A 13,652-nucleotide genomic window follows, 5' to 3' on the forward strand; every position below is an offset into this window, starting at 1 on the left:
TAGCATTGGAGGAAACCTTGAGATCAGGCTCTGTAGTACTTTACTGTGGAGTCATTTAGATGTGACGTGAATGTCCCCAGCAGTGGTGGGGGGAAGAAGTGTCTTGCTGGTGCTTTGCAGGTAACCGTAAACCACTGTAACAGACCCCTGTGTAAGCAGTGCTGCGCAAGCCTAGCAGCAAACAGTGGTGCTAAACATCGCTGCTTATCTGTTCTCCCTGCTCATGTGTCTGCTCTTCACCTGCACCTAGAGCCCACAGCTGCCTCTGAGCCCATCTTCACATAATTTAAATGAAGACAGATTCAGGATCAGAATTACAAATTGTCCCTCTAGGTACCAAAAAAGTGAACAGGGATTTTAACAGTCTTTTATTACATACTGTAGATATTTGCTATGTTCATTTGGGTTACTCTCCACAGCATGTCCTTTGGGCTGGTAAGGGTGCTTCAGTCAGACACCCATCTCCTTGTGTCTTAATGAAGGCCTCAACTTGTGAAAAGTGTGCACAAAAATGCATTTTTAAGAGTTTATGAATTATTTTGTTCATTGAGCATTTTTTAATGTTTTTGTAGAAATGTGTTTTATAGGATAACAAAGCTCTTTTTTAGCTTGGTGTTACACATATTTCTTTTTTCAAAAGAAAAGGCTTACCTTTGTTAAACAAACCTTAGTATTATTACTGTGATGCAGTACAGAACTGTCTTTCAAAATCCCCATAACGTTTTTCTGCTCGGAGTTAGTCTTGTTTTCTATAAAGTCTCCTCAAAGTGTAATGCTTCATTAAAATTAATAAGGCTGTGACCTACATAGTTTACAAAATAATTAAGTACTGTAATGGTATGAAGACCATATTCATATTGTGCAGTTAATTTCCATTCTTCCTTTATATTATGAATGTTCACTTTGTCCTTTAAAGTATATGTCAGACTAATATACAAATAGTGTTCACTGAATGAGAATGGAAAAAGGGTGAGTTTGTGGCCTTTTCTGCCAGAATATGTTGATAGTTTTAATTTTGACTTGTCTCGTAATCCACTGGTCATGATGACTGATTATAACATCAGCTTCTGGAAAACACTGGGGTTTGGGGATTTGGGGGTGTGTGTCTTATGTCTTTGCTGCTTGGGATTCCACAAAGAACAGGAATCTGATACTGTCAAAAATACAAAGAAAAACTTTATGATCCAATTATGATCCAGATCTAATTTTTGTCCAGACCTTCCAAGCAAAAGCAAACTCTAAACTTTGCTCCTTCTGTGAAGACAGCTTGGGGTATTTATGGACCTGTGTTCTGGATTTGCCTAGAAAAGGTTGCCTAAGAAAGAGAAAAAGAATATGGGTTAGGACACAAGCAGAGACAGATGACTAGTTAGTATTTACCACAGGCAGACATGGTAGTTGAATTGTTGTGTAGCTCCATCCATGATCAGCCTTCTGTTAGCATTTCAGACTTGGTTGATGTAACTCACATAGACTGGTGGCTTATAGTGAGGTGAAGTCCATCAATGGAAAAGGCTAGTAGGATGTTAAAAGAGTACAACTTTACAGGCACGTCCTTGTTCCTAGGCTTGGTGCAAGAAAAGGGCATTTTCTTTTAGCAAAATTTAAAAGAAAAACTTCAAAGAAGTGTTTTCTGTGATGGAATACTAAGAAGTCCTGTGTCCTTGAGAAGGACTGTTGGCATTCTACAGTAGTTTCCAAAATTGAATACTATGGGTAGCGTGTTTGTCTCTGAGTGTCTTTTAATTGGCACATAACAAACGTAAAATTAGAAAGTGACACAGCATAAAAGAAGATAGCATTAAAGAAAATCTTAGCAGACTTAAACTACATTACTTTGCTGGGAGTTTGAGTTACTCCTCATGGGTCGTTGCTGCATTTCATGGTTTAAAAATTATTGTGACACAGAACTTGTTTTTTTGGAGCAAAGAATAAGACATCACTGCAGTTTGAGCAGCTGTTAAAACTTGTGTTCAGTCTTTATGCTGACTTTATGTAGCTGGGTGGTACAGCTAACATAGAGCATGTCCCAGATTAGCTTGTTTAATAAAAAATTCTTTCTTTTTCCTTCTTTCAGTTGATCTTAAGAAAGGCTCATGTCCAAGTGCTGCAAAGTCAAACCTTCCCAAGCCGTGCCAGTCTGGACTTCGTCCTCCAGGTTATTCACGGTTGCCAGCAGCTAAGCTGGCTGCATTTGGTTTTGTCAGGAGCTCAAGCGTATCCTCTGTCTCCAGCAACCAGTCAAACGACAGTGCTCAGAGTGATCAAAGCAGGACAACCAACCGTAAGTCCAAAAAGTGTCCCTCTTCTTGTGGGAATATTAAACAGATGTATTCCAGGATTGTCCAGACTGGAGTTTGCTTACAGGGGACTAATGTGATCAATAGAGCACTCACTAGTCTCTTCTGTGCCACTGAGTTGTGGGTTTGGTATCTTGATTTCCCAGTGTAATTAAAAAAATTATTATTAAAAATAGATGAACAGTTGCTGAATGTGCATTACATATAGAAGGGGCTGGTTTCCCTGTTGCAAAGAAAATTGCATTGAAACTGAAGCTAAGGCATTTTTGTATTTTGCTATTACTTAGAATATCCCTTCTTACAAGGTGTCAGTAAAAAATGACAGTAAACTCTGTTTGGTAAGTACATTGCAGCCATGCAAAATAGTTTAGGACGAAGACTATCTAAAATGAGCAACGTAGTCTTTATCATCTGCTTTTCTTCTGTCTCTTAATATGCAGTGTAATAAACTTAGATTAGAAAATCAATCAAATAATGCCAGTGATATGAAAGAGATCAGAACTGATATCGTAGCCATTGTCTCATCTACCAGACTTCGAAGGATCCTGTGGCTGGAATGTCATTTCAAATCCTATTTTCTGTAGCGACTGTTAATTTTATTAGGTAGAAAATAATACCCACTGGATTGTGCAGTCCTTGGGAAGCGTATGTGTGCCCTGGGCTCAGAGAGGAAGGGGGATTTTCATGCCCGTTTTTCTTTGAGGACTGGATTGAGCCTGAACTGTGTCAATATAGGAGCAAGTGGTATCAGCCTAGGATGGGTGCATATGGTGGGGACCAGGTAGTATGATGCACCAGAAGAGACACGATTCTGCAGGCTCCTAAATCTTTTAGTGTTTGTATTAATTTGAAATGAATTAAAATAAGTAAGATGAAAATAGTTGAAAAAACTAAGGATTTTCTCTCTCATGTTTTATATGGGGTCATTGAAATGACAAAGACTAATGTATGAAGGGACTTCTAACTTTTCCAATGCCCCCAAACATATGCTTGTATCTTGTTCTACCGTTGGACTGATCACTCGTTTCTGTTTATTTCCTAATAAACTTTACTTTGAGGGTAGTCAAACTCATTTGCTTTGCACTTTTAGCCTACATTTATGCCTTTGGAAAGCTTTTCCTTTTATCTGCTGTCGTAATCTTTTTGTCTTTGGTTACATAAAGCCTTTACTAGGGACAGAATTACCTGACTTCTGATTATATCTAAGCTACATCTCCGCAAGAAATGTTGTTGTTTAACAGGTTCAGTTGTAAATCTGAAAAACGCAATCTGTAGGTACTACACTAGCCTTGAACACAGTGTATGCATACAGGTTCATACAATAGGAAATTGCTACAAATCGTGATGAGCCAATCAATTTCCATTCAAAAACTGTGGAAGAAGTACCATTCGTCTTAAAATAAGCTGATTTAATTTGTTCATTCTGGTGTATTTTTATATTATATTTGTACATTAAGCCCATAAAAACTGAAACCATATTCCAGTCCCCAGGATGTGGAAGTATTTGGTGCATACATTTTGTTAGTAGACATCACCTACTTTCTTAGCATTAAAGGCAACACAACTCCTGTTCCCCACTCCTGATAGGACAGATAGGTAGGGAAAAACATTGTTTCCCTACTGATGAATTATTAACTTCCATAGAAATGTTATCAGTGTGAAACTGTATCATCTTTTTCTATTTATAGTCTGTGTGCCAGCAAGACTTAAATTAGTTGTCCAACACCCAGGGAGCACAAATTAGTCGTCTTCCGTTCTACCGCAGCTTGTTTAACACAGACCAGCAGTGCGCTTCAGCACGCACGTAAAGTAACCCAGGAGTGAATGTAGGGGAGAAGTATTGGCTCAGGAATCTTAACATGACATACCATTTCTTCCCTTCACTGTCTGCTGGAAGAGTGGTTTCATTTAAATTAAATAAATAGCTGATTCTGTACTTACTACCTGAGACTGTGTCTTTGACTAAATCAGGCTTCCTAGAGGGCAGGGTAAAGTTTTACTCTTAATTTCCTAGCTCAGTGGGGTAGAAAATGCAAAATTATCTAGCTTTAGAAATCTTCAAACATGTAATAACACAATTTCCTATTTAAGCAGCATCTCAGCGTGTCAGGGAGACAGAAGTAATTGAAAACATCACACAAGTGTGCACAGGTTATAAATAGAGGGGCTGCCACTGTTGTAAATGGAGGGGCTCACCCAAAGATACTATAACTGCTGTAAAAAAAATCACAATGTTCTAAGTTGCTAAAAAGCAGATGGCTATGGCTAGATGAGAGGAAAACATAGTCTTATTTTAGAAGCAGAGTGGTTTAGGGGAAATGGGGATTCTTGAAAGGTTACTAGGGGGATCCTGTTCTTACTTTTCTATCCCCTGCCAGATGTCCCCTGGTGCTAGCTCTTCCCAAACCCATGATGGTTACATTTCTTTCCCGAAATCCCAACTAGCATCTCGTTTTGGCATACCAATACTGATTAAATGATGTCTAGAGAGTAAAAGTCCACTTGTTTACAGTAAGGAGATGTGATGTTTGTGTTGCAGGGAAGTTTGCTAATGGAGCTGCAATGCAGCAGCTTTGTTCTTCACCAGATTTAGCCCCTTCCCATGACCTCTTCGAAAGCAGTGAGCCTGGATGTGCATGGAGCCTGTTCCATGCTCCTCGGCTGATTATCTGGCAATAACTCACATATTCTAATTGACTCAATTAAATGGATTTGCAGCGGCAGGACTATGCTCTTTTCCCATGGTAGGGATGGGGCAGGCTGTGCAGCACTTGCCTGCTTGCCTTCTGGTCTTTCCTGGAGTCCTGTCCCTGGGGTGTGGGTATAATCCAGTCTGCTGTTCTCTGATAACATGCCAACTTCGACGGCTGTGCCATCAGCTGCTAATCAGGGTCAGTCATAACGGGGCTCTGTTCCTATGGGGTCCTGCTCAATTGTGTGCTGGGGAGGGATTGACATCTCTGGCACCCAAACCACCCAGTGTCTTGCCAGCTTCTGGGGTAGGGAACTCACCTGCAAGCTGGGGTCACTGATCCATTTTCACCACTTCAAATGCACTTTCTGGTGCTTAAGCGTAACGTGTGGTTTGCACACAGGGGAGGCAGGGCCCATGAAGCTCATTTGGTATGCTGCTGGCATGTGTGGCAGGTTCTTGTCTTTCTGAAGGATGCAATAATAAAAGCCACAGACCACTCCATTTCAAAGCTGGGTCCCAGGATGGGTCAGGGGAGCTCACCACAGCTCACCACTGGCTGTCCATGTTCAAAATGAAACGATTAAAATGGTTCAGGGTGAACTCTTTGTTTGAGACGATGAAAAAAATCAGTTGTGTTTGAATAAAACAAATCAGAGGAGCAGTGGCAGTGAGAACTCACTGTACCAGTGGAGGATATCCATACTTTCTTCCTGCTAATATTCTTCTCTGCTTGGTGTGGAATTTGTGGCTCTCCCTGCCACTTTCACATCTTCCATCCCATGGCTTCCCACATCAGAGCAGCTCTGTGCCACAGTGCGGCGAGGCCCATGTGAGGTCTTCTGCTGGAGCAAAGCTACATGGCCTGTGGGACAGCTGGGAGACCCCAGGCTGAGGCACAACACCAGGTCTTGCTATCAGCCCTCCCCACATTTGTTCTGTGCCACAGATAATCCAGTAATATTTTTTTCAAGATAGAATCATAGAAACACAGAATGGTTTGAGGTGGAAGGGACCTTAAAGACCATCTAGTTCCAACCCCCCTGCCATGGGCAGGAACACCTTCCACTAGACCAGGTGGAAAGCCTCATCCAGCCTGGCCTTGAACCCTTCCAGGGATGGGGCATCCACAGCTTCTCTGGGCAACCTGTGCCAGTGCCTCACCACCCTCTCCATGAAGAACTTCTTTCTGATGTCCAATCTAAACCTCCCCACTTTCAATTTAAACCCGTTACCCCTTGTCCTATCACTACAGGCCCTTGCAAAAAGTCCCCCCCAGCTTCCTTGTAGCCCCTTCAGGTACTGGAAGGGGCTATAAGGTCTCCCCGGAGCCTTCTCTTCTCCAGGCTGAACAAGCCCAACTCTCTCAGCCTGTCCCCATAGCAGAGGTGCTCCAGCCCTCTGAGCATCTGGTCAAGTTTACCCTCAGCTCTGGCCTACTACTTTTGGGGTTTTAAAGTGCATAATATTCTAAACCATTGTTCTTTATTTAGACAGAGGGGGTATGTCAAAAAACTTGTCAAGTTTGTTTAAACTCTAAATTGGCTAGAAATGAAAAATTCAGATCCTTCAATCAAAGAGGAGAATGAGTGTTCTGAGTTAAATATGAGAAAAAGTGAATGACTAGCAAAGTCATCTTAAGGTTGAAATTAATATGATTCAGAGCAACTGAAACAATTGTGTAACCGTAAAAGGACCCTTTAAAATAGCTAACTTAAAATGAAATAAATAATTTCATGTGTTTTCCCTTGGAATTGTAAATACAGCTTCTCCTGTGTCTGCCCCAGTAAAAATTTGCTGAAGAGCAAAATTTTTTCAGCAAAAAAATTTGCTGAAGAGCATCGTATACCAAAGGCCGACAGTGGTGGGATGTGGTTCCCAATACTGCCTTGTGATTCGGTAACACGATGCCCAGGCTGCAGTTTCTGTTTTACTAATTTAAGGAGCATGGAGTTCTCTCATTGCTTATACCTGTGTTTCCAGTGATCGGCTGAATATCCTGCTCACAAAATTAGTTTTATGTACTTCATCGGAATAGACTCTAACGTGCTGTAAGCACCACATGGGAAACAGTTCATTAAGCGCTGTGAAACAGTTTGATGTGTGGAGGGTCGGAAGAAGGATGGATTATTTAAAATGAGTTGGGGTTATGCTGACAGCTGTGAGTTTAGGAAACTAGAGAATGTAGGTACAATATCAGGAAATAATACTTCATAGTCATAAGTTCTGCTAGTCTGTTAAATAATATTCCAATTCAAATGATGAAATCCCTGTTGCTTAAGGTTCTTAAAATAGAATAATAGCATGGTGATAGAGGCAATTCTTCTCCGGTGAGGTGCTAGACTTAAAGACATAATGCTATTCAGTATCTACCCACAGTGCAGAGTGCTGAAGCGATTTCTTCGCAGACTGAGCAAGAAAATGGTGATGAATAGTTCAAAATTTCTATTAGGATCTCATGACAGCTATTTTTTTGTTTAAAATCATAGAAATACAAAACTGTGTGTTTTGTGCAAACTTCCACAATCCCTTCTTCAATGTATAGATTCTGTGCTGGTTTTTGACCTTGTATTCCTTGTGTTGAGTTTTCATTCTAATAAGCAAAGATGTCAGTGTCAGGTTCAGGTGGGTGGAAAAATAAGGAATTTAAAGTGAGCACAGAAGCCTTGAATAGATGGCTAATTGCCTCCAAAAAGAAGTAGAATGTTCAAAACTCTGACATCGTGGACAGATATACCAAATTCAGAGATTTTCCTATATGAAAATACATTCCAATCACATCCTTATGACTGATATTCTGTTCATTTTTCTACACGACAAATTCAATTTTTTTTCCTTCCTATCTTGTTCTAAGATCAATATTTTGATCAAAGAATCACTTTATGCCATCACTTCACTCCGAATAGGATGAAAATAGAACAGCATCGAATTAGGATTTTCAGCTTTGTGGGGCAAAGCATCTGGAAAAGTGCAGTATGTCAGCCAGGAAGACCAAGGGCTGAAAAGACATTTTAACTGCCTTGCAGACTCTCAGCATTTACTTTTCATACCCCGGTTGTTACAGCTGGGAAAGAAACCCTGAAAAAAATGACTTGGAGTTGTAAGCACAGCGGTTTCTCTTGGTTTGAAACAGCAATGAAGTATAAGTTGTCCATTCATTTCAGTGCGTGTTAGATACTGTGCTTGGCATAGTATTTTAAATATGATAATATTTTAATAGCTTAGATAATGTTTTTGCTGTCTACACTGTTGCCTCTTCCCCTGCCCGTCGGAGCGCAAAGAGGGAAGCAGTACCACCTGGGAGGGTCTGTACCACTCCTGCAATGAGTTAAGTAGAGGCAGGAAGATCAAGCTGGTTTGGAAATACCAAACGGCTTTTATATGAAGATGCCAACCTGAAACATTTGGAGAGCGTGCAAATCTACTGAGCTGAAGTTTGTGAGAACTGAAAAAATCCATTAAACTCTCAGTTCTACAAAGTACGTTTTTTGTGAGCAAAGAACAGTTGAAAGAATTTTGCCAGGCTCTGTTGCCAGCTCAGCTTCAACAGAGTGCTTAATCATCATGTTTGTTATCGTTGTAAAATGCCATATAAAATCTGCATTTTTAGGTGTAAGAAGGCTGGTCTGGGAGATTCTGTGTCTGTGTGCTAAAATTGTCCTGGCTCAGACCTGGCAGTTCCAGTGCCAGTTTTTGGCACTTATTCCTGTCTGGGTTTTTAAAAGTGACTTAAATTATCCACCTCGCTTTCCCGTCCGTGAAATGGGGTGGGAGAGTGCAAATGTTTGTGCAGGTATTGGGTAATGGGGTGACAAGGAAGAAACGGAGACTGACAAATCCTCTTTCCTGGCCCATTTCCACACAGGATTATTTGACTGATCACAAGCGCCTAATTTAGTCCCTGTGACTCTTAGTGTTTAATCTGCAGAGGGTAAAAAGCAACCAGGCTGCGAGGCACCAGTTTCACTGGAAAAGGTGGTGGATCACCCCACGAGTACGTAATTCCCACCACAGGCGCCCAAACTGTCTGTCCTTTGACTCTTTGGGGAGATGTTGATTCCATGATCAGTCTTGTGAATCTAGTTACTGTGGCAGCCTGCTTGGGTACCCCTATACCAGGCTGTTTCATCACCCCCTTCTTTATTTTAAAGATGTTCTGTGGCTGGTTTTGTTCTACCCTGGTCAATAGGAGATCATGACTGCTTTGTTAATGCAGTGTAATGGACTTCAGTCCTTCTTAGAGGGATACAAAGAAACCAGAGAAGCCATATCCCAAAATAACTATTTTTTTAGTCTTTAAATCACATTTCTAAAGCATCTAGTCTTCAGGAATCCTGAAGGGAATCCCCTCTGATGGGGACATGAGTGGGACAGGAGGCTGTTCCCCAATGCAGCCAGGGTTAGAAGGGAGCTGCTGGTGGAGCATGACTTTCAAAGTCTGGTGAAAAGCCATGGTCAGCCCGGAGCCTGTAACAGGGGCAAGCACAGCACACATTTTTCTGGGGATGCACAGCACTTGAAACACTTAAAATGTCCTTTTGAAACATGAAAGCAAGCAGCAGCTGGAACATATCTGTCACATCCAAATTAAAACCCCTCTGAAGATGAGAAAACTCACTATAAATTGTCTCCTTTTCATACTCTAATCTTCTTATTCTATCTGATGAGGGGGGAAATACTCATTTAGAAGTGAGCCCTGTGGACATTCATCAGAATGGATTAATCTCCTAATTTACCCCAAAGAAAAATTAAAGAATAAAGCTTTGAAGAAGTGAGAGCTTTTCCATTTCTCTCTTTTTTTTTTCTTTGTTAACATAATGTCTGTCGTCTTTTTTTTTTTTTTTTTTTTTTCTGGACTGATCTGCCTTCTAATAGAATTGCACTTAAAGTCTTCATATTCTCCCACTAATGAAGTACGACCCTGCAGGACTTTGGAGAAACTTTCCCCTTCAGCATGTCCCTCTCATGCATTTCATTACAGTTCGTAAATCAATATTTAGAAAGGGCTGATTCTGGATGTCTAGCTATGGGGCTTATCACTGGAGACAGCTCTCACCTGGGTATTTGATCAACTTCATCCACAGTTCTGTGCTCTCTGAAATTCAAGAATCTAGATGCATTCAAATCCATAAAGATCCATCTCCAAAAAGCACTTACAATGCCTCCGGTTCAGTTCTGCATTTTGTATTGTCCATGAGGTCGGAGCTAGTGCTCACAGGGAGGGACTCTGGCTTTAAAATTCATGAGTCAAACAGGTGCCCCATTGAAGCAGTTACTGTCAATGACAACAATCATTACAAATTCTATGTTAATAGGGTTTTTTCCAAAGTTAGCTTTTTTTCCCAAAATAAGCAGAATTAATTTAAAGATACAAAATGTTTAACATGATAATTACAAGCCAGTTCTGAGTCAGTGATTCAAAGAAATACCTATGTCACACTTCTGAATTATGGAAGTTTTTAAGGGTTTTTTAGAATTATATTTTCCGTTGTGTCATTTCTGCTTAGGGTCAGTGAGGCTGTTAGCTTGTTCTCCTAAACAAGAGGTAAGGTTATTTTAAGGTTCAGTGTTTCTTTGAGCTCTTTCAAGAAAGACCAAACTTAAAAAGTGAGTCTGAGATGTTCTAATTGCAATCATATTATTAATAGGTGTTGTCAAAGGTGAAATATTACGAATTTGTTATGCACACAGTTTAATCCACTGGGTGCTTTACTAGCAATAAACAGGACCGAAGTTATAAGTACTGTATCTATTACTGGCAAATCACATTTAGACCAAAAGGTTTCAGGAAACAGAGCTGGCCTCTTTACAGTACATGAAAAATCAATTAACAAAATGTTATGCCCTTGCAAAATGAAGTGTGGATAATGAACACAAATAAATGGGGATTTGAAAAAATGCTGTATACTTGTCCCTTTTGGGGAGGGAGAGTGACTGATTCGTTTAGGAGAACTGGTGGATTAGTGCAGGTATGTATTAACAGTGGAGCAAAGGAAGACAAACTTCAAAGAAGTTTCTAATCTTTGATCCCATTATGGCTTCTGCAGAAGACTTGCGAATTCTAATTTAGTAGCGAGAAAAGTGTTACAGCCAAAAGAGTGTGGTGCTATTTATAGAGGAAGAACTTTTCCCATGTAGATGTTGGGCTGGAATCTCACCCATGACATTTTTCCATAACACTAATCTAGTCCAAACAGGTTAAAATTGAGGTCATTTATGTAAGTCGTCCAGCTGCTCTTGAGAATATCTGCAGTAAAAAGGAGAAACAGCATCTTTTGCACCTTTTGGTATTGCCACAAGTCTGTTAGTTGTGATCCAAGAACCTGAAAATTGCATCTTCAACAGCCTTTCCTTCCGGCTTGCTGCTTGACAGTCTCTAGAGGCCTGGGTACGATTACATGAGGCTGTAAACGGCTCAGAATGTTGTGGTTCTTTGTCTTGTGGCAGGTGCGGGACCACAGGCTTTCAGTCTGGGATTTCCAAAGTTAATTTAAATGCTAAGAAAGCTGAACAAGGTCTGAAATAAGTAAAACCAGCCCTGGCAGAAAAAAGCAAATTGAGGCCGTCCAACCAGGGACACTAAGCTGAATAAAATTGAAACCATTGCACAGTATTTTCCTCCTGGGTGGGAATTATCACAAACTGTAGGCTATTCGCACACTGGAACACAGCAATACCACCTTCATCAGCTAGCAAACGTTCAATCCCTTGGACATGATCCCGAGAAATGGTAGCATGCCTCGCATGTGGACTGATGCCAGCAGCAGCCACTGCCACCAGCAACACAACTCTGCACAGTGGACCTCGGTGACACAAAATGACCCCAGATCAGTTAGTTCTTGCATGTCATGAACCTTTCTCCAGTCAGACTTCTCTTTTTGGTTTCTTTTTTAAAGCAACCTTCTCAAAGAAGACAAATTCCATTATATTCCTTAATTAAACTTCACCAAAGAAAGAAAATAGCTTCCATGTGGGAGACACCCTTCCACCTCACCACAAGAAGTAGAAAAGGAATACAGTAAACAAAGGAATGAGCTGTTTCCTACCACTGCTTTGCATCACAAAAATAATGTACATTTCAGGTGCCATGATAGCTTAATATTTATATTTAGTCAGCGGTTAACTTCCTATCTATCACACATTACAGTTATACTGTCTGCTTGCCAGCCATTCCTGGAAAGGTATGTAAAACCTCCAGAGAAAACTAAGCAAAACTGAGTGAGGAATGATATGTTTTGTATAAAACAGCATTCCTTGATCAAACTCTCTTATGACCAAGCCTGGACTATTTAAGGGAAAGCCTTCTATCTCTTCTACTGCCAGGGGTGGATTAGGGTGGGCTAGAACTCAGTCCATGCTCTGAAGTGTGGGATATCACTTTTTTGGGTTAGATGAAAGACTTAAAAATGCATCACTTTTAACCTGTATTTGTCTTCTAAAATAAAAGAATATATAATTTATTTGGTGCTTTTTATAAACTCTTCTGCTCAGTTCTTACTGCACAGCATGAGGTGCTCTAGGAATTAATATTACTTTTGTAATCTGAGGAAAGGGGATTTCCCAATGAACATTATTACAATACTTTTTTTTAAACTGGAGGCCTATTTTTAGATGCTTGAATGTGTCCTGGGATAAAACGTTCCTTCTCTGACATGTTCTAATGTTGACTAAATGTATTATGTACTGCATCTAGGTATCTGAGGAATTTTAATTGTCTCAGAGGTACACAATAGCTTTTTAGAATTAGGATATTTATCACTTGTCACAGCTTGTAAATTTAGATACAGAACAGGCCTGTACACTGTCAAGCTGTGTGGGAAAGTAAGAAGAATAAGAGGTAGCGTCATAGTCTCTCTATGCCTTACAAACACATTAGGAGTTAGTATGTTCTAAAAATGTGTGAGATGTAGTTTAAAAAGCTTAAACCTGAAAGTAAGATGCATGAAAGTGTAAAAGAAAAAAGATGGTGCTAAGAAACTCTCTCTTATGTGCACAAGTCATTCCCACTCCTTTGGCAAAGCGATAGTTGCTCTAAGAAATGTACTGAGTTATGCATGGCTTACCAACGATCCTGCACTGGAACTGAGTTCTGGTGCTGGGAAGCTTTGGGGAACGTGTGCACTCCTGAACTCTCACCTACCTGTTGTACGAATCTAAAGTACCCACAGATAAAAAATTCAGATTAATTGAACAAAGCCCCTGAGAAGTTTGCTAAGTGATATAAGCTTCCTATCAGTCACGTCAATCACAGACGGAAGATTAAACTATGAACTGTCAGGCTGAACAATTTTCAGCTAGGATTAATTTGGTATTCCCCACTTCGGGGCATGCCAGCTATTGTGTTAAAAAAAATAGTAAAACTAGTCTGAACCATCAAAGATTGGTACATTTTAAAACAGACTGGCTTTTTATGGATCCCACAGTTTTGTCACCATGAGGGTTTATTTTGTTGTTATCTTTTTAGGGTTTTTTTAATTGGTTTGGGTAGATGGCAAACCTTTCCCTAACTGGTGTCTCACCAGCTGTGGTGAGCTGGTGGCTGCCGTTGGCAGGGGCTGTAGGAAATACTCTGCCACCACAGCCTTGGCAGAGGTGAAGCAACACAGCAAGGTCATGCCCAGCCCTGGTGAGGGTGAGAGCAAAACACCACAGGTCCTTGT

At 40.5% G+C, this 13,652-nt stretch overlaps 1 protein-coding gene across 1 annotated transcript in view; it reads left to right on the plus strand.

Annotated features, from left to right (window-relative positions):
- Positions 1-13,652, plus strand: part of LOC104509481 (microtubule-associated tumor suppressor candidate 2-like) — a gene marked incomplete at its 3' end in the record, with an annotated part of 129,893 nt that overhangs the window by 16,246 nt on the left and 99,995 nt on the right. The window contains exon 3 of the mRNA XM_010151437.1: positions 2,078-2,284. Coding sequence (XP_010149739.1) covers positions 2,078-2,284 — 207 coding nt within the window. The remainder of the gene's footprint in view (positions 1-2,077; positions 2,285-13,652) is intronic.

Source organism: Eurypyga helias, unplaced genomic scaffold, assembly GCF_000690775.1.
Source record: "Eurypyga helias isolate BGI_N326 unplaced genomic scaffold, ASM69077v1 scaffold4985, whole genome shotgun sequence".
Classification (NCBI taxonomy): domain Eukaryota; kingdom Metazoa; phylum Chordata; class Aves; order Eurypygiformes; family Eurypygidae; genus Eurypyga; species Eurypyga helias.